We start from the raw sequence: 21,618 nt of genomic DNA, 5'->3' as shown, positions 1-21,618 counted from the left end.
AAGGTAAGGGAGGCTCTTACTTCACAAGCACAGATGGGAGCCTGATGTAGCCACAAGGTATTCATCGGGAAAGAGGGTAAAAAGAAGTACAAGAGGGAAGAAGGGACCCATTTTCCCAATGGCACAGCTTGCACCAAAGGATCCAAGGCAGATACAAAAGGGGAAGACTGAGATATAGAACAAAGGGAGTAATTGGGGGATGTAGTCAAGGCAATGGAGTAATGTTGGCTGATGATGGATCAAGGGTGGGGACAAACCCTACAATTAGCTATAAAAAGGTGAGATGCAACCTGTCTTCTCACCCTCTGAATTAACTGACCACATATCCCTTAGGGTCATGCTGGTGACAAGTCTGGAACCATAGCTATAAAGAATCCATGTATCAATAATAATTTTATAAGTAATTGCTCATGAATCTCATTTTCTTTTGGACTGGTGTATTAAACAATTTAATAAACTAGTATGACAACAGACCATTGCTGGATTTCATATGGTTGCTACTGAGTATTCATTATCATCTGAGGAGAAAGCAAGAATACATATATTTAATGAAGTAGGATTCAACAACAAGATCAAGGACCTAGCTTACAATTATAAATGTTGTTTGTCTTATTTGTAGATATGAGAATGGTCCCCCTAAATGATTAGGAGGTATGCCACTATCTACTATCAGCAATTATCTGTTATCCCATCTGAGCCATCTTTCCCAGATCCCTGCAGCACGTTTGGGACTCAGGAAGTTTCACAAAAGGTTCAACCAGTGAAGCTGAAAGTAATAGGCCTTTATTTAGTTCTTTTTAATTCACATAAGGGAACATGGGGAGGGGGGGATGGTAATGAAGAAAGAATTCGACTAAGGTGCTCATCTGAACACAGATGTGATCATCTCAAAGCCACAACAAGAGGAAGATATGGGTTAAGTCATGGTGCTGGGGAGAAGCTATGCTTTGGACAGTGAGAGCTAAAATGGACCTGAAAGATCACCTAGTCTGAGTCACTCATTTTCACAAATCAGGAAACTAATGTCCAGAGAGGTTAAGTGATTAACTGGAGATCAAAGAGTGAGGAGGTAGAGAGCCCTGGAAATTGAGCACAGCTCCTCTGACTCCAAACTAGCTCTTATTCCTCAGCTTTGATACACCTGGCTAAGCCAGGACACCAACCCTCTAACCACCCCCTACATAGGACAGAACAACACAATGAGCACCTCCAGGCTCCTCATAAGTGGAGGGCTGAGCAAACATGTATTGACCAAGAGAAGAGCCCTCCCCACCATTCCCTCTACAAGTATAGGGGACAGGAGTCTCCAAAAATCCAAAAAGGCAAGATGGGGGATGCTATGCTGGAGGAAGGGTTGTATCCACACCAGAGGTAGACTGTTATGAGAAGCAGGTTCCAATAAACCAAATCAAAAACCAAAACCAAAACCAAAAACCAATAGAGAGCTGGGCTTTTTTTTTCTTTTTGGTTTACTAATCTTCTGTGTGTTTTCCAAGAAGTTTACTTTCAGATTATGAAGTCATGTTAATAAATTTGGCCACTCACACAAACAACTCTGTTGGCAAAGCTATGAATTTAGTACATCCATTCTGGAAAGCAATTTGGAATTAGAAAAGAAAATGTCTAAACCACCCACACCATTTGACCTAGAGATTCTGTTGCTAAGCATATACCCCAAGGAGTTCAGTGAGAAAAGCTCCATATACACCAAAAATATCTATACCAGCATTTTTTGTGAGAGCAAAGAACTGGAAACAATGTAAATGCCCATCATGGGGAATGGTTAAATAAATTGTGATATTTAAATATAATGGAATATTACTGTGCTGTAAGAAACAAGCACGATGAATACAGAGAAGCAAGTAGAGCCAGGAAAACAAATATAATGATTATAACAATGTAAACAGAAAGAACGATCACAAAACAACAGAAACGGAATGTTACAAAATTACAAAGAACAAGTTTGGCCATAAAGAGATATGAGAAGACATTCTCCCCTGCTTTCTTGCAGAAAATGGGGTCAAAGACTGTGGAACATTGCATGTAATGTCACATTTTTGTTGATCAATTGCACTTACTTTTTTTCCCCTCTTCCTTTCTTTTCTTTTTTAAAACAGTCTTAGTTATAAGGGATGGTTCTCAGGGGTTAGAGGGAAGTACAGAGGGAATTTGAGCTATGTAAAAACAAAAATAATCAAAATCTATTAAAAATAATCAAGCTGAATATATACACACTATACTAACAGCTAATATTTATATAGCACTTTAAGGTTTGCAAAGCACTTTACAAACATTATTTCATTTGATACACACATTAACCCTAGGAGGTAAGCACTATTATAATATCCATTTTACAGATAAGGAAATTGAGGCAGACAGAGGTAATGTGCCTTGCCCAGCATCACACAGCTAGTAAGTGTCTGAGGCCGCTATTTCATCCACTGACCCATCAAATCAATACTGTCATTTCTCCTGGAAAAGATGTCAATATCCCCGCCCCCCCCCATGGCTCCACTCACCATCACTGTAACTCTCTCCCTGGCCACCTCTCTTGTTGTCTCCCCCATTAGAATGTAAGCTCATGGAATATAGGTAGGCACTGCTTTCACTTTCATTTGTCTCCTCAAGACCTTAGGAAAATGCTTGATACATAGTAAATGTTTAATAAATGTTTTTTTCATTCTGTCACTATGCTGAAAACACCTTGCCTTGTTAGTAGTGAGATTTGTCTTAAAGGACTGCCTAAGAAAGGGAACAGATTCTCAAGGATTTTAAGACTGTGGAATTTAAGAGTAAGGAGCTATTGAAGATTTTTGGACCTAAGAATGATCTAATTGATCATAATTGATGCATAAAGCAAATTGAGAATGGAGCAGCTAGATGGCTCAGTGGACAGAGCACTGGCCCTGGAATCAGGAAGACCTGAGTTCAAATCCAGTCTCAGACACTCAGCTGTGTGACCCTGGGCAAGTCATTTAATCCCAACAGTCTCCAGAAAACAAACAACAAAAAAGCATATTAAGAGCTGGAAAGGACTTTAAAGATTATCTAGAGCCAACTTCTTAAAGTGTGGGTCTCAACCCCATATGGGGTTGGTGGGGGGGGGATCATGAAAAATTTGGCAACAGCAAAAAGTTATGTATACCTATTTTATATACCTATATACCCTGGATCATGTAAAAATTTCTTGGGCAAAAAGCGGTCAAGAGTGGAAAAAGTTTAAGAAGCTCAGATCTAGACTACTCCTCTCATTTATTTTATAGAGGAAGGAAGGCTCTTGCCCAAAGTCACAGAAATAACAAAGCCCAGATTTGAAGCTATGTCATCTGACTTTAAATCTAATATTCTTTCCACTATGCTACTACTGTAGATAAAATTTTTGTTAGACAAAGTAAGTTACTTCATTGCAGCAGCATAGTTTAATAGATCTTATCATCAGTAGCATTTGGATTAGAATCCTGGCTCAAATTCTACCATTGTGGCCCTGGTCTCTGACTCTACCTATCTTACAAAGTACCAAACTTTGTCATTCTGTGATTCTTTACTGGGTCTTCATGTAAATTATCCAAAAAAGGATTTGCTTCCCATAATGCCCTGGAAGTATGAGCGTATGTGTGTGTGTGCATGTGTGTATGTTTAAGTCTGAGAATCCATATACAGCTCTCTTGCTCTTTGATATCCTTCACTCTGTGTTACTGATTCACTTTTTTTTGTCCATCTACCAAGCAGAAGATACATGACTACTTGTTTAGGATACTATATTATTTCTGCTTTCAATAGGAGCTTGGACTAGATTACAACTACAGTCCCTTCCAGTGCTAAGATTCTATGATCCAGGGGGGCGGCTGGGTGGCGCAGTGGATAAAGCACCGGCCCTGGATTCAGGAGTGCCTGAGTTCAAATCCGGCCTCAGACACTTGACACTTAACTAGCTGTGTGACCCTGGGCAAGTCACTTAACCCCCATTGCCCTGCAAAAAAAAAAAAAAAAGATTCTATGATCCTAAGTGACTGACAGAAAAAATTCTTTTTAAAAATAGAAAGAACTTTTTAAAAAGCTATAATAAATTTGCATAGGGACAATTAATCAGGATGCCACTTCATCACAGCATGGTACAATAATACAACTTGTTAGTGACAAAACTAAGTCATGAAAAAACTAAACTGCATTCAATGCCTCTTGTTTAGAACACAGTGAAGCATTCCACACATTTTAGCAAGGTGTCCATCAAAAACATTTGTTGAACATGCATGTCTTCATGTTATTCCTTGCTTACTTGTAAACTTCCAAATCTATAAAAAAATGTATCGCTAGGTAGTGCAAGTAATGTCCCCATTTTACATATGAAGAAACTGAGGTTCAGAAACATCACAGGTTGGCCTTCAACCAAGTTTGGAAGGAACGATTTATTTATTAAACACCTCATATTATCTCATTGTGTATGTCAATTTTTTAAGCAATACTACACCTCCATCTTATTTCTCATGCTTATGATAAAGGCATAAACTATTCCTTGAAAGACACAGTAACATATCAAGTAAAAACACACATGTCAAGTGCCTTCATTGTCTCCATTCAGATGTCAGTGTGTCAAGATAATGGAATGTGATAGATGAGATTTAGCAGATACTCAGGAGCCCACCTGGAGATTAATTTAAACTGATTGAATTGGATAAAGCGACTGACTGCTGACTGGATTACTGGCTGACTTCTAGTTAACTAGATTCTAAGCACATCTGGCTGGTACTTAAGAAAGCACGGTTCTCAGAAGCTAACAACTTTGAACTTTGACCACCTTCCGGCCCAGTCAACCAATCAGCTTGAAGAACCTCCCATTTCTGGGAGGAGACAGGAAGGAGGGAGCAGAGACTGTGAAGGAAGCTTGGTCTCTTTGGGCTGTGAGACAACACCGTGGAGGCAGAGGACTTCACAGGGGATTTAGGAAAGCTAGGATTGCCAGGTTATAGGAATTCTGTTCTCAATCTTTCAATAAACCCTTAAAAACCTAAACTTGTTTGTCAGTGATTTTAGTCAGTATCCCCCCAAAACTGGGGGGACAGATTAGAACCTACATTTAGAAATTTAAATTACACATCAGATAAACAAGGTGCTACTGTAGTAATAATAGCAGCTCAAGTTTCTATAGCACCTCAAGGTTTACAAAGCACATTCTTCACAAGAGTCCTTCATGGTATGGAATTTAAGTATAATCATTCCATTTTAAAGGCATGGAAACTGAAGCTCAGAAAAGGTAACATTCTATCTTTCATGCAACTGCCAAAGTAATACGCTTTATGCATCAATTAGGTCATGTCATTCTTATATCCAAAAATCTACAGTGGCTCCCTACTGCAAAGTAAGATTGATATTACTTTGACAGTCATTAAAGGCCTTCCCCAGTCTGGTACCAATCTGCCTTTTCATTCTTGTGTCTTTTTTCTGCCCTGCATATATACTCTTAAGCTCCAGCCAAATTGGACTCCTCTTGGCCTAGTCCAACCCCTTCAGTGCTCACTGAATTCCTATTCATCTTTAAAGTACAAATCAGTTTGACCTCCTAAATGAATGATGCTCACCGTGATTCCTCCAGCATGATAAGGTTTCATTTAGTACTCTGAAGCAAACCAGTTAATCTCTCTTGGGCCTCAGTTTCCTCATCTATAAAATGAAGGGGTTTTGAAAGATAACCTCTAAGGTCCTTTCCAGCTCTAAATCAATTTAAATCTGCTTGTTCTAACTATACTCTAAATACACTGGTCTCCAAACTTTGTTGCTCAAGCACCCCCATTAATAAAAAAAAGTGAGCATGCTACAATGCATGAATATTTACTTATTTATAAATTATACACATGTACTGCTGTGCTATAACATATTATAAAACTTATACAAAAATAGATATCAAAAAGGATGAGTCTTTTATACTAAATAGGAAGCCCCTGGAGTTTACTGAGTGACATGTCAACTACACTTAGGAAAATCACTTCTGCAAACATATCAGAAGATAGATTTGAGAGCGGAGAGACTTGAGGCAGAGGGACCAATCAGGAGGTTACTGCAGTAGTACAGATGAGAGGTAAAGAGATCCAAGTGAAGTGGTGGTGATTGAGTAGAGAGAAGGAGGTTATATTGCTAGAAACAACACTTGGCTACTTCAGGGATATGTGGAGTAAGGGAAAGTGAAGTATAATACCAACACTGCAAACCTGGGTGACTAGAAGGATACAGGGCTCTCAAGAGAAACAAAGAAGTTTGGAAGAGTGGTAGGTTTGGGACCAAATGTAATAAGTTCTTTTTAAGACATGTTGCATTTGTAATACCTATTGTACGAGAAGCTTAAAATGTCCAATATACAGAGACTAGAATTCAATAGAGGGGCAGCTAGGTGACGCAGTGGATAAAGCACCAGCCCTGGATTCAGGAGAACCTGAGTTCAAATGTGGCCTCAGACACTTAACACTTACTAGCTGTGTGACCCTAGACAAGTCACATAACCCCCATTGCCCTGCAAAAAAAAAAAAAAAGAATTCAATAGAGATACCTACTGCATATATAGACCTGTGAGTCATTTGCACGGAGATGATAATTAAACCCATGGGAGCTGATGAAGTCACTAACAGAGAGAATAAAGAGAGAAAAGAATGCCCAGTATGCAGCTTTAGAAAATACCCATAGTTGGGAAGCTGTATACAAATAATGATCCAACAAATAAGAGAAAGAAGTAAACACATGGGAGGAAAACCACAGAAAGAGCAATATCACAACAACCCAAAGAGGAGAAAGTAAAATGGTGGTCAACAGTGTCAAATGATACAGAAATATCAAGGATTAAAAGACTGAGAAAAGACTATCAGATCACCATTGGTTGGCCCTAAAGAAGAGATAACAGAAGATACCTCCTCTTGCTTCTTTTGCACATGTGGGATGACCACAGATGTGGAACAATGCATACAATGTCAGACTTCTACAATGTGCTGTTTAGTCTGGCTTAACTTTTTTCTCTTTTTTTATTCTGTTATAAGGGACAGTACACTTGAGAAGGTGAGGGGAAGGGACATAGGAAGAGAGCTGATAAAAAAAAAAGAGAGAGAGCAATTTTACAAAAAAAATTATTGGTAGCTTTGATGAGCAATTTCAGTTGAAAGAGAAGTTAAAGATGAGAAGGAGGTTGAAAACCTGGAAAACTTGAAGAATGGTGATATTCCTGACAGAAATACCGAAGTTGGGAAGAGGGTGAGTTTGAAAGGAAAGATAGGATAATTACAATTCATCGATATCTGTTCATCAAGGACTACTCACCCTTTCCAACTAAACAATGAACAGTATGTAAAACGCTGCTCTTGGTGAGGGGAAGGGGTTACTCACCAACCCTAGAACTATACCCCTCCTCATCAGGGCCCCTCTTCTGCAGCTGGTAGAGCATGAGGTAGGGACATGGGGGTGAAGGGATCAAGAAAATCTGCCTGTGTAGGTGAAACAAATTCCTGAGTCACTTAGGGTATAACTACCCTAAGGGATCCAGGATAAAGGCAGCCATCATGCGGTGAAAGAAACATTGGAAGTTGTGGCATAGCTGTACTGGAGACAAGCCCATAATTGGCTTGGTATAAGATTCCAACCATTTCTACCTTCATATTGGTTGATCACACATCTGTAGAGTCAAGTCCCAGCCCAAACTTTGCAGGCCACTGCTCAAATGCATTTAAGTTTTAACAGTGTCATAATTATCTGTCTTACTATCCTACTATGAGGTGCTACTAGGTGGTGCAGTGGACAGAGTGCTGGGCCTAGAGTCAGAAGGGGCACACAAAAGTTAAGTGCCTTGCCCAGGAACACAACACTTCCTGCCAGAGAAATGATTGACTTAAAATCCAGAATGAAACTTGCATTTTTGGACAAGGATAGCTAACGTGGGATTTTGTTTTGCTGGACTATATACATGCTTGCTGTGAGGTTTTGTTATTTTTTTTTGAAGGGGGAAAGGGTGCCAATGGGAGAAAGAAATGCTTGTAAAAATAAATGAATAATATAAATATTTTAATATATAATAATAAATAGAAAGAACCTTCAACAGTAATAGAAAATACAACTAGATATCTTCATTTAGATGAATTCCTTTAGCTGAGTCCTTTTGATTCATTCCTTTAAAATGTGGAAATAAATATTTTTAAGAATAAAAAAAGAACTCTGCCTATACCGAATGAATTAGTGTGCATTTTATTTGTAATACTTACCACACAGTTTGACAGACCTTATTTTTATCAACTGACCAAACTGAGCCCAAAAAAATACCTTAAGAGAAATCATGAACTGCTGTGCAACAGACTTCTGGATTAATTTGATAATTTGGTTTCAGCTTTCCATTCACAGAAACACATTAAAAAATATCCCTAAGGGGCAGCTAGGTGGTGCAGCGGATAAAGCACCCGCCCTGGATTCAGGAGTACCTGAGTTCAAATCTGGCCTCAGACACTTGACACTTACTAGCTGTGTGACCCCGGGCAAGTCACTTAACCCCCATAGCCCCGGAAAAAAAAAATTGGTAAAACTAATCTTTTTATTTTTCATTTAAAACAATCATAAAAATTCATTTAATAAAACGTACTAACTACATATTCAAGAATCAAAAGTAAGAAATTAAGGGGGAATATATTTGTAACACTAATTCCCAACCAACATTTTTCTTAAGCTTATTATAGAATATTGAGTAATTTGGGGAATCCTTAATTTAGAAGTTTTATAATAAATCTCACATCAAGTAGTTTTCCTTAATCCTCAATGCTACTTTATTTTTTTATCAAAATTTGTCAGTACAAAAAACAGTTTGCATAAATTGGCCATCTATATTATCGCTGGTGGTTTTACAACTTCATACTTGAGAATTCTGTAGGAAATGCAGGCTTAAAAGGGTGCAGAAATAAAACCTTCACCCTCTCTTTATCTCATATGACCTCTAAATAGCCAGTAGAACCAACTTCAGAGAGACTTCAGTCTCAGTAACCAATTACTAGAGACGATATGATGCTAATTAAGGGAAGTAAATATTAAATGGCACGGGCAGTGATAATACAATGATGCCAAATCAAGTTAGGCTTTTAGGTAATACCTCCCAAAGCATTTGAAAGAAAAAAAAAAGGGGTAGAGTGCAGCCAAGAATGACCTCATTAATAAAAGCACTAAAGCCCTGGAAGATGACAGGTGCTACTCACTGACTATTTAGATGAAAACAGAACACTGAATTCTGGGACCTGTAGTTTACGGGATTGGATTTTTTTCATAACAATATTCTCCTCCCTTTTATGAAAATTTCACATGCCAGGGTTCTCAGCATGCCAATAGCAGCAGCAGCAGCAGCATTTTACAACCTGATAACCTATTCCATAAATCGAAGGAGGGAGACAACTTTTTATCTACAGATAAGCCGAGTTAATTTTGCCAAAGCAAGAACTGCGTATGCCTCATCAACATAGCCCCAGGACAAGGCAAAACACAATTTTTTTTTTTTTGGGGGGGGGGTTGATTTTTGCATTTTCATTCCAGTCTACACTTCTTATTCCAGGAGACAGCCACTGGGCAAGAGATTGATCTCAATGAATAGACTTGAGGGGAAGGAATGAGGGGAAAGTATAGCAGAAAACTAAGTCCCAAAGCTGTACCCACAAACTACCAAAGCTATACAACAGATAAGATCTCCAGGGCCCTCTCCCTTTAAAGGACTGGGAGGATTTAACAGCCCTTTATAACACAGTTCAGTGTCCCACCTAGAGTTCTAAAGAGTTTTCTAGATGTCTCCACCAATCCTCACCCCCCATCCCCATCCAACCTGCTCCTGGATCCATTCTTGGCTGGATTCCACTAGCACCACCAAATTCAATCTCCCTTCTATCCACAACGAATCCACCTTTTCCCAAATCCCAACCTATCCCCAAATCTATAAACTTCCTTGAATTTTCAATTTTCCTAGAACATGAAGCCCCCTCATTTCAAATCTACTTTATCCCCTTCTTCCAAATCTAACTTAGTCCTCCAGTCATCCTTGGTCCACAACATTCCTTCTTTCCCCCTCAAATTCAACCTATCTCTAACTTATCCTGTATCCACACCCAGTGTGGCCCACCAGGAGTATTATTACACTCTTCCCCCCATCCCAACTTGCCCCAAAGCCCCACCTCATTTCTCAACCCCATCAATTCAAACCCACACGTCTGTCTGTCAGTCTCAGCCAGTGTCTGTCTGTCTGTCTCTCTCCCCTGTGTGTGTGTGTGTGTGTGTGTGTGTGTGTGTGTGTGTGTGTGTGTGTGTGTTATCTAATCAGCTCCTTGAAACCTAACAGGCCCATTATTCCTCCTGATTCTCAACTCTAATTCAATCTATCTCCCAGACTCATTCCAAGCGCAAAAGCCTTGCTCAGGGTCACTCTTCCTCTAAATCCAAATAGCACCCTGACCCACAGTCCCTGCAAGTTCAATCTATTCCTTGACCCATGATCCTCCTCTGCCCCCCCCCATCCAATATGACCTATAACAGGTCCAGGAGCTTTTCTTCTCCCCAAATCTAACCTGCTCCCCAAGAATGTCGGTTTGTACTGGGGGGTAAGAAAGGAGATGGAAGGAGGAAAGAGGGAAGGGGGAGGAAGAGGGAAAGAGGAGGAGGGGAGGAGGCAGAAATGGGGAGGAGGAAAAAGAAAAGGGGGAGGAGGAGGAAGAAGAGGAGGGGAGGAGGAAGAAAAAGAGGAGGGGAGGGGGAGGAAGAAGAGAAAAGGGAGGAAGAAGAGGAGGTGAGGAAGAGGAAGAAAAGGAAGGGAGAAGTAGGAAGTGGGAAGAAACGAGGAGGAAAAGAAAAAGGAGGCGGGGAGAAGGAAGAACAGAAGGAGAGGAAGAAGAGAGGAGGAGGAGGAATGGAAAGGGGAAGAGGAGGGGAGAAGTAGGAAATAGGAAGGAGGAAACAGGGTGGAGGATGAGGAAGTGGGGAGGAAAAGGGAGGGGGGAGGAGGAAAGAGGAGGAGGAGAATGAGAGGAGGAGGAGGAGGAAGATGAGAGGAGGAGGGGACACAAGAGACTGCACCTTCCTCGGCGGCCGCAGCCCGCTGCTCCTCGGTTCCTGCAGCCCCGGCTCCGGGGCCGGCCCCGACGGGGTCCCCGTCTAGGCGACGGTGGCGGCGCCGGCCGCGGTGGAGCCGCTCCCACAACTCGGCTTCGACCAGGCCGCTGGGGCGGGGGCGGGGGCGGCGGCGGGCCCGGCCCGAGGGGCGGCTGCTGCGGCAGCCGCAGCGCGGGCAGCAGGAGGACCCGGAGGGTGGCCCGGGCCCGGGGCCCGGCCCCGCCTCGGCGGCGAGGGGGGCGCAGGCCCGGCCCAGCGAGTGGCCGCGGGGCAGGACCACCGCCTCCGCCAGGCACCCGGGGCAGGCAGCTGCTGCGGCCGTGCCCGCTGCTAGCTCCTCCCCGCCGCCCCGCCGGCCCCGCCGCCTCAGAGCAGCCACCGTCGCCATCTTGTTTCGCGTTTGAAGGGAGAGACCGTTGGGGGCGGGAGGCGGGCGCGAGGAGGGGGCGTGGCAGCACCTATCTACATATTCATTAGCGGCTCGGGTTCTGTGGCTCTTTTTATCCGTGGAGAGGAGAAGAGAAGTGACAAATGGGCGGGGCTGCATCACGACAGGCGTAGGATATTTGAATATCCATAAGAGGGCCTGGCTCAGCTCTGTGAGACCCGCCTTTGGGCCCCACAGATAAGGAAAGTGGAGGCGAAGTAGGCGGGGCCATAAACTGAGGGGGGCGGTGCTACATCTACATATTCAGAATACTCCCCGGCCGGGCCGTAGGAGGCGAAGTAAGAGGAAAAAAATAGGGGGCGAGGCAACGCCTATTTGGGTGGCGCTTAACTGCATATTCATAAGGAGGCGGGGCCGAGAGTTCGGTGACCATGCCTTCCGAAGGGAGAAGATTCCAGCGGGGACGGCAGACGGATTGCTATCTCTGCATATTCATGAGCTGACCCAGCTCTTGCCTACCTTATGGCGACGAGATTAGGGCAAGAGGTGGTATTATAAATATTCATAAGTGCCTCTCTTGGCTCCGCCCTTGACGTGCACCTCAGTCCCGCATAGAGCCCTGGCGCATAGGCAATTCCTGGCCAAGTGGACCTACACAGGCAGAGCGCAGTTACAGATGAGAGAAAATATGGGAGCTACCTCAAGCCTCTCAGGGCTGGGAGCACCCTGCCATGGGTTCGAGTGTCACCTGCACAATTTTCTGGCAGTGGGTCCTTGGGAGTGCTTCTTCCCCTCCACTGAGCTTGAGTTTCCCTCATCCGAAAAGTGGAATTAACAATCCCTTCCATGGCAATTTGGAGGAAAGTGTATGAGAAGCGTCATCCTTTATTACTAACTGAGGCAATTTTCAGGAAGCTTTGGGCTAAAATACTATTGTCCTCTGAAATCAGCAGATAATGGGCTTTGGGGTCTTGAATTATGTAGATAATTACCTCAGGTCTCCTCTATGGAGGTTACCTTTGGGCCAAGAAAGATCTATCTAGCCAACTTAGAGGTATTTTGTCTTCACTGCCTAGGTATTGATCTGTTTTCAGGTCAACAAATATTCATTGATTCCTAGGGGATTCGGCGGAGAAAAGGAGCTAATTCTGTAATTAGGAAAACTGCATCTGAAAAGGGGATTGGGGAGTTAGTTTTAAGAATCGGTTGTGATAATGTGCATACAGGTCACTTGTTTTTGTTTTTATTCCCTCCACTTGGATTACCTTCACTCCCCCAAAACCTTTACCATGGCTGAAAATCCTATTTTTAAAGACATCTTGAACGACACCTCCTCCATAAAGTCCTTCCTGATTCCTTCTGGCCTCTCCTTTCTGCTCCCTCTTTGTACCTCATGTTGCCTACACTCAAAGCATCGCCTTCAATGGAACAGGGTGAAAGGATGTAGAATAGGATGTCAATGAGTAGACCTAAAGTCTACTACAGTGCTGGCCTATTGTAAAATAGGGGTATATGCACGGTATGTAAAGTTGGAGAGGGGGTGAGGGATGGGGTGATGGTGGTCCAGCAGCCTAGAGGAAAGAAGAGAGCAGCTGTCATTCTTTGGAGGAGGAATCGGAAAGAACCTATTTTACAGTTCATTTCTGCGACCACATTTGAGGAAGGATAAGCTGGACCTGAGGAGGAATAGGGGAGGGGAAGAAGGGGAAGGTTACAAGTAATTATTAAGCACCTATTATGTGGCAGACACTGAGCTTTACACATAAATATATCGTTTTATCCTCACAACGGCCCTGGAAGATTGGTGCTATTATGACCTCTATTTTACTGTCAAAGAAACTAAGGCAAAGAGAAGTTAAGTGACTTGCCCAGAGACACACAGCTTTGGTCATCATTAGTTCTTTGGGATTGAATAGGGAGCATCAGCTGATGTCCAGGTATTGGAAGTAATCCCTTTAGTATTTTCTCAGCTATAGGGCTCATGGCATGAGAAAAGCAAGGAAGTAGAGGGGAGAAAGTGCTGGAGAGGCCCAGATTCAAAAAGGGCCCTGACCCTTGCTAACTGTATGACTGTGAAGATATCACAGATCCTCAGTTTCCTCACGTGGAAAATGAAAAGAATACCTGAAATACCTACTTTGTAGGGTTGTTGGAAGGATCAAATGAGATCATTTATATAAAGTACTTTAAAAGTTATTATGATAATGAAGATGATGACTAGCTTCAAAAATCTGATGTAAAAGAGATTAGACTTGTTCTCCTTGGTCTTTAAGAACAGAACTTGGAGCAGTGAATAGAATACAGGAAGGGAGATTCAAAGTTTCATATAAGGAATGACTTCCTAACAAAGAAAACTGTCCAAGAGTGGAATCAGTTTCCTTCATAGTTGCCGAATTCCCCACCCTTTCATTTCTTTGAATGACAGAGGCATACTTAGACTCTGAAGAGACCTGGGTTCAAATCATTTCCTATGTGACCCTGAACAAGTCATTGAAGCTCTCTAAGGCCTTTCTTTCCTGATTTGTGGAATAGGAATAATTATGTTTAGTGAAGAGAAGAGTGCTAGCTACTCTTTTGGAAAGAGAAAAAAAAAACAGGCAAGAATACTTCTTGAATGAGATCAAGCTGTATATCATCTCAGAGTTGTAAAGTACCTCAGTGGCCATCTAGTCTAATCTTTTCCTGTACAAAAATCCCTGCACATCCTTATTGGTCTCTTTAGATAACTCACCCATTTCATCCCCATTGGAATTCTTTAGCTTGCCTTCAGAATTTCAATTGTACATAGCTACTCCAAACCTTATCTCACCTCTAATTCCCCATGGCACCTTCTCTATGCTCTCTCTCTCTCAGCTAAAGACCCCCCCACACACACACACACACACATATACCACACACACACACACACACACACACACACACACACCCTGAGGCTATTCACCAAGAGCTCTCTCTTATCTCACATGACTCTATCATTATCACCTATGTCCAACTTCAGTCCAGTCTCAGATATCTTTGCCAAGGTCAGTTCCTCTAAACATGCCCTTTCCCCTCAAGATAATAGAAGGGATTCTATTATCCCTACTCTCTTTCCCACTCTTTAATTTCTCCCTGACTGGCTCTTTCTCTACTTTCTACAAACATGCCATGTCACCCTCACCCTTTAAAGATCCCCTCACTTGATCCCACCATCATATCTGGCTATTTATCCTATATTTCTCCTCCCTTTTATGGCTAAAACTCCTTGAAAAATCTATCTTTGTTACAGCTATTTACTCTCTTCTCACTTTAAAACCCTCTGCAATCTGGCTTCTGACATCATTCAACTGAAATTTCTCTCTCCAATGTTACCATCGACCTCTAAAATGTCAAATCTAACAGTTTTCCCCCAATTCCCATCCTTCTGAATTTCTCGGCAACATTTGACACTGTTGGATATTCTCTCCTTGGATATCCTTTGATATTCTCTTTTCTAGGTTTTCATGTACATTTTCTCTCTTGGGTCTCCTCATACTTTCTGATCCCTCTTTCTTAGGATCCTTTACAAGATCTTCATCTGTATCACACCTTCTAGCAATGGGTGTACCCCAGGACTCTGTCTCAGGCTCTCTTTTCTCTATAAAACTATTTCACTTGGTGTTCTCATCAACTTACATGGGTTCAATATTCATCTTTAGTTAAAGAGATAATTCCCAAAACTATACACCAACCTCTAGTTTCTCTTCTGAGCTCCAGTCTCAGATCACCAAAAACCTTCTGAACATCTCATACTAGATACCTTGCAGACATCTTCAATTCAACATACCCCAAACAGGACTCATTATCTTTCCCCACAAACCACTCTTTCTTCTGGCTTCCTGTTGCCTCCAGGAGCAAATACGAAATGCTATCTGACATTCAAAACCCTCCATAACCTAGCTCTCCCTTCCTACCTTTCCAGTCTTTTTATACCTTACTCCCTGACAATTGCTCTTCAATGCAGTGACACTGGCGACTGTTTCATGAACAAGACATTCCATCTCAGTCTCCAGGCATTTTCCCTAGTTTGGAACATTCTCCCTCTTCTGCTCCTATTACTGACCTTCCTGGTTTCCTTAAGTCCCAACTAAAAACCCACCTTCTACAGAAAGCCTTCCCTATCCCCTCTTAATTCCAATACCTTCCCTCTATTAATTATTTCATATTTAACATGTTGTTGGGGGCAGCTAGGTGGCGCAATAGATAAAGCACTGGCCCTGGATTCAGGAGGACCTCAGTTCAGATGTGACCTCAGACACTTGATACTTACTAGCTGTGTGACCCAGGGCAAGTCATTTAACCCTCATTGCCTCCCCCCCCCCCAAAAAAAAAGAACATATTGTCTTCCTTATTGGATTGTAAGTTCTCCATACACAGACTGGCCCTCAAGGGCCAGAACTGTCTTTTGCCTCTTCTGTATCCCAAGCACTTAGCAGAGTACCTGGCACATAGTAGGTATATAATAAATGTTTAATTATTATTTTCTTCAAACAAATGATATTACTATTTATGAAATGTTTGTTGACCGATTCTGAATTTCCTTATTATTGAAAAGAGTACCACCAACCTCCCAGTCATCCAGGTTTACAACCTTTGTGTCATACTAGACTCCTCTCTTGCATGCACTCCATCTATCCAATCTGTTTCCAAGTCTTGTCATTTATTATATCCATCTGCTTCTCTCCATTTACATAGCTACCACCTTACTTGAGACCCTCTTGCCTGGACTATTACAATAGCCTTCTAACTGGTCTCTCTACCTCAAGTTTTTCCCCCATTGAACTTATTCCTCTACAAAGCTGCATGCCAAATAACCTAAAGCACAGGTCTGACCATATCTTCCCTCTTTCCCACCCTCAATAAACTACAGTGACTCCCTATTACCTGGATGATCAAATATGTAGTCCTTTTTGGTATATTTAAAGGTATCTGCAACCTGGCCCCGTAATACTTTTCCAATCTTTTTCTTTACTTACCTGCATGTATTCCATATACAGTAACATGAGCCTTCTTGTTATTCCTCACACACAATACTCCATTCTGTCTTTACAGTGGCTGTCTCCAATGCCTGGAGTATATTCCTTCCTTACTTCTGTCTTTTAGTTTATTTGGATTATTTTCCCATCTCCCTCCCCACACCCCCAGCTGCTAGAGCCTTCCTCCCTTATCTTTCATGCACTCTCTATCTTGTGTGTACCCATTTATTAATGAATTCTTTACCCTATTAGAATGCAAGCTCCTTGAAGATAGGAACTTTTTTTTAACCATTCTTTGTACAGCTAGGTTCTAATAAGTGTAGAAAAAACAAATTCCTCTGAATTCAAATACATTTTTCCACTGGGCTGGAACCAATGATCATATTTTGCAGAAATATAACTTTGAATAGTGCAAATTTGAAGACTTGGGACACTTCTGGGATTCATTATTCACACTAATTGAGATGTAGCTGTGTTCCTACTGCTTCAGATGGTGCCTGGTACATAGAGGTGCTTAATAAACATTTGTGGCTTGCTTGCTTGCTTGCTTGCTTGAATACTTGCCATTTCTCAGTGGCTTTCTTCTTTAGAATGTTAGGCTGTAGATTCTCACCTGTCATGCTTCTAAATCCTTTGACATATGCTCTCTGAAAACCTAGAATGCTTGTCAGACTTGTCTGTCTTCTTCTGAATCAAAAATTATAAAATGGAGTTGTTACTTCTCCCCAAGATTTCCACTATTTCCAACCCAAGCACAAGTTCCTTCTCCTAGGTGAGAATCAGATCCAAAATAGACTTTCCCTTTTGAAGGCTACTACATGTTTTGGTTTTTGGTTTTTTTGTGGGGCAATGAGGGTTAAGTGACTTACCCAGGGTCACACAGCTAGTGAGTGTCAAGTGTCTGAGGCCGGATTTGAACTCAGGTCCTCCTGAATCCAGGGCCAGTGCTTTATCCACTACACCACCTAGCTGTCCCCCTACAGTTTTAAGGACAAAATTATCATTATTAGGGCAAATTAAGAAAAAAAAAAGATTAGCTCTTCTGTTTTGGGAGAGAGGAAGCTTAGTGCAATGGATAGAGAATACTGGTTTTGAAGCCAGGAAGACCACTATGTCTCCAGCTCAGAGGTATCAGCAGTGGTGCTTCTGGGTTGTAGCTCTCAGTAGGCTTTTGCCCCTGAGGGACTGTGTCCCAACATATGTGTTGAGCAAACTTCCACAGCTGGGAGCCAGTGTTTCTATGGCACTGGAAAGAGAGGGTGGGGGTGGGGGGGGAAGTGGCGTAGGAGTTGGTCTTGATATTAGTTTGTATCATGTCCTTGGGTCTGCTAGTTCAGCCTTGATACCAATAATGTGGGAGGTGAGAAAGGGGTACTGAGTGAGCCCTGGATCAGTTCCTGAGTTTTGAGTGTTTTTATTTAAAAGTCTTATTTTGGAATATGAGTGTTCTAGACCATGGAAAACAGCTGTAATTGCTTTATCTTTGGTGCATAATTTATGTTTTAGAGAGCTTTGAGATGTCATGGGGATCAGAGAAAATGTCTGATCTGTGATCTGGTTGTGACCCAGAAGCCAGTTCCCCTGAGAGTAATAGGAAATTTCATAAGAGAGGAAGGTTCGATAGGAAAGATAATGAGTTTTGTTTCTGACATGTTGAATTCAAGATGTCCAAAAGGGAGTTAGTGATGTGATAGTGGCGGTCAGCAGAGAGACTGAGGTTGCATAAGTAGTAGATTTGAGAATCATCAGCATGGAGATGATAATTGAATTCCTGGGGAGCTTACAAAATCACCAGATGAGATAGTATAGAGGGGGAAAAAAGACAGGACAGACACCTATGCTTAGTGGGCATGACCCAGAGAAAGAGCTAGAAAAGACATTGAGGAGGATTAGCCAGATGGATAAGAGAAGACTAAGGAGTGAACAGCATCACAAAGCCTGGAGATGAGAGAGTATCCAGGAGCACAAGGGGATCAGTAGTAACAAAGTGAGAGGTACCAGAGGATGAAATAAGCAAAGAAACAACATTGAAGAGACATCGTTTCATTCGCCAAGTCCCTCACAGGATTACTTCTGTGAACAAGTAAATGTATAATCATCATAATAAGAGCTAACATTTCTATAGCACCTACTATGTGCCATGCACTGTGCTAAGTACTTTACAGTTATTCTCTCATTTGATCCCCACAATAACTCTGGGTGGCAGGTGATATTATTATCCCTATTTAATAGGTGAGAGAACTGAGGCAGGCAGAAGGAAGTTAAGTAACATGCCCAGGGTCATGCAGGTAGTAAGTGTCAGAGGCTGGATTTGAATTAAAGTCTTCCTGAGTTCAGACCTGGCACTGTAATCCACTGTACCAACCTAGATGTCCCCTATACTATGTCCTTTGTGTAGCATATACAACCTCTCTCACAGCTCCTGTCCAACTTCCACCACCCAACAGGGCTGGTTGTTAAGTGAAGACAAGCATCTTGTCTTCCTATAACAGTGCCTGGCACAGGTTTGGGTTCTGTAGTTCTCAGAGCAGGTTATTTCTCTTGGGCATCCTGTCCATGCTTCTGAACTTGGCCAACAAACTCTGGGGCACAAGGAGGCAACTCAGCATTAGTCCCCTGGCAAGAATTCCTCTGACTTGGAGACCTTCCATCCCATCTCTGGTGGCTAAAAGTATATCTCTTGTCCCAAAACATTGTCTCTTGCTGTACACGGGGGAGTGCTGGAGCCAGAACAGTCCTGACTCATTGGAGTCATTTGTTCTATTTTCAGTATCAGTATTACCCTTCAGATACCAGTATATACTGCAAATCAGGGCTTAATTTATCTTTTTGTTGGTTGTTTAGACTAATGAAAGTGATGGAGAAAAGTGTTAATTGTGGGGATTAAACTTAAAAGTGTATCCTGGGGGCAGCTAGGTGGCGAAGTGGATAAAGCGCCAGCCCTGGATTCAGGAAGACCTGAGTTCAAATCCAACCTCAGACACTTACTAGCTGTGTGACCCTGGACAAGTCACTTAACCCCAGTTGCCCTGTTTAAAAAAAAATGTGTCCTGCCTTTTTGGAGAGTCAGTGGTTAAACATTTCCCAAAATACCCCTGCTGCCCCTCATCCCCACTTCTTGTTGCTCTCTCACTACCCCCATCAGGTAGCCAAAGTCCACTAAGCAAGGGAGGTTAGGGGGTAGGGAGGAGAAGCAGGCAAACTGAGAGGGGCGCTGCATAAGAATGCTTAGACACTCTATGAGAACTAGAAGGGAGTTTCAGAATTGTCTATTTCGACCCCCCTCATTTTCCATCGTAACATAGTATACTTTATACAGTATACACCAGACCCAGAGAGGGAAAGCTTGTGAATCAGCTGCCTCTTCAGGGAGTAGTCAATGAGAGGTCTTACGGCAAAGACTGAATGACCCTTTCTCAAGTTTACTATAGAATAGATCAGCTGTGGATTAGAGTACGTAGGCTGTTTAAGTCCCTTCTGACTCTGAAATTCTGTGAAAAAAAATGACAGATCTTAACCAATATATCTTAAAACATCATCAGGCTCTCCTCAATCAACTGGGATTTATGCAATAAGTACCTACTGTGAGCCAAGTCCTATGCTAAGTACTGGGGTATACAAAGAAAGGCAAAAAGAGCCCCTCTTCTCTGAGGACAGGGTGGGGAAAGGGAAGAAGATAAAAGAGTGGGGGTGGGAAGAGATAGAGAGGGGAGTAAAAGCAAGAGAGGGAGGGAGGGAAGAGAGACAGAGAAGACATAGAGACAAAGAGAGGGCAGAGAGAGACAGAAACAGAGACAGAGAAAGAGAAGAGAAAGAGAATCCACCATAAGCCAAACTCAGGATTCAACTGAGTGTAAGACAAAGGAGAACTTTCCCGTAACAGACTTACATAGTCTTATTGGGAGAGAGAAGACGCATATGAAGAAAGCAGTTCAGTACGGGCAGTGTGAAAGTTACAGAGCTCTGCAAAAAATTGCAAATAATATTAAAGTCCATCCAGGGAACAGGTGAATGCTTAAATAAATTGTAATGCTTTGCTGTAATCCACCTAGCTGCCCATGGATGTAATAGAATACTGCACTAAGTGTGAGAAATACAGAGATCTAGAAGTTCTTCATCAATAGTGCAATGTAAAAACAAACCAACCGAACCAGAAGAATAGTGCTCAAATTAATTACTACAGCATAAGAGAAAAGGTGAATGAGACTGAACAGACACAAGAAGAAGGCGTGTTCAGTCAGGTCAACAAACATTCTTTAAGCCCTCACTGTATACCAGGCCACTGTTCTAAGCACTAGGATATAAATACTCAGCAGAAAGGGTCTCTGCCCTTTCTAATGGGTAAAGTGATTCACATTTCCAGAGAGAGTAAAAAGGGTAGGCAGAGAGCAGGGAAGGAAAGGTGTATTGGTGAAGTCCAGTGAATGAAGAAAGAAAGGCCGCTCTGGGCCCCTGGCCAAAATGGAGAGGAAGACAATACACTCGCAAACTATTATTAGAAAGGGTTTGGGGGTAGCTAGGTGGTGCAGTGGATTAAGCACCGGCCCTGGATTTAGGAGGACATGAGTTCAAATCTGGCCTCAGACACTTGACACTTCTAGCTGTGTGACCCTGGGCAAGTCACTTAACCCTCATTGCCCTGAAAGAAAAAAAAAAAAGAAAGAAAGAAAGAAATGGTTTGTGGCTTTCCCCAGGCTGCCAAAGGGATCATGACACCAGAAAGGTTAAGAACCCCTGAGTTAGAGGGAGACACCAGAAAAAATGACGATACTTTATACAGTTAAACTAACTTAAGTATAAATCTTGCCCAAGGTCACACAGCCAGTAACAGGTCTTAATGATGCTGAGCCTATACCAGCTCTGCCCATGCTCCCTCTCTCTCCCTGGGATAATAATGCTACTAATACATTCCATCTATATAACAGTTTGATGTTTACAAAATGCTTTTATCCAACAGCCCTGTGAGGTCACTAGCATGTGTGATTATCCTCATTCTACGTATGAGGAAACTGAGTCTCAGAGAGGAAAAGGAAAAAAATAATGCAGTATATTACAAAGAATATTTGATCTGGAGTCAAGGGAGCCAGGTTCAAAGCCTCGCTCAGCCACCAACTAGCTGAGTGACTCAGGCAACTCATG

General features: G+C 42.2%; 1 protein-coding gene across 1 annotated transcript in view; it reads right to left on the bottom strand.

Moving 5' to 3' along the window:
• RNF169 (ring finger protein 169) overlaps nucleotides 1-11,485 on the bottom strand; it is a 97,888-nt gene extending 86,403 nt beyond the window's left edge. The window contains exon 1 of the mRNA XM_043997607.1: nucleotides 11,062-11,485. Coding sequence (XP_043853542.1) covers nucleotides 11,062-11,485 — 424 coding nt within the window. The remainder of the gene's footprint in view (nucleotides 1-11,061) is intronic.
• Nucleotides 11,486-21,618: the final 10,133 nt, after the last annotated feature.

The sequence above is a fragment of the Dromiciops gliroides genome, chromosome 3, assembly GCF_019393635.1.
Source record: "Dromiciops gliroides isolate mDroGli1 chromosome 3, mDroGli1.pri, whole genome shotgun sequence".
Lineage (NCBI taxonomy): Eukaryota > Metazoa > Chordata > Mammalia > Microbiotheria > Microbiotheriidae > Dromiciops > Dromiciops gliroides.
The sequence above is the reverse complement of the archived record's forward strand: the minus strand, read 5'-3'. Positions and strand labels throughout refer to the sequence as shown.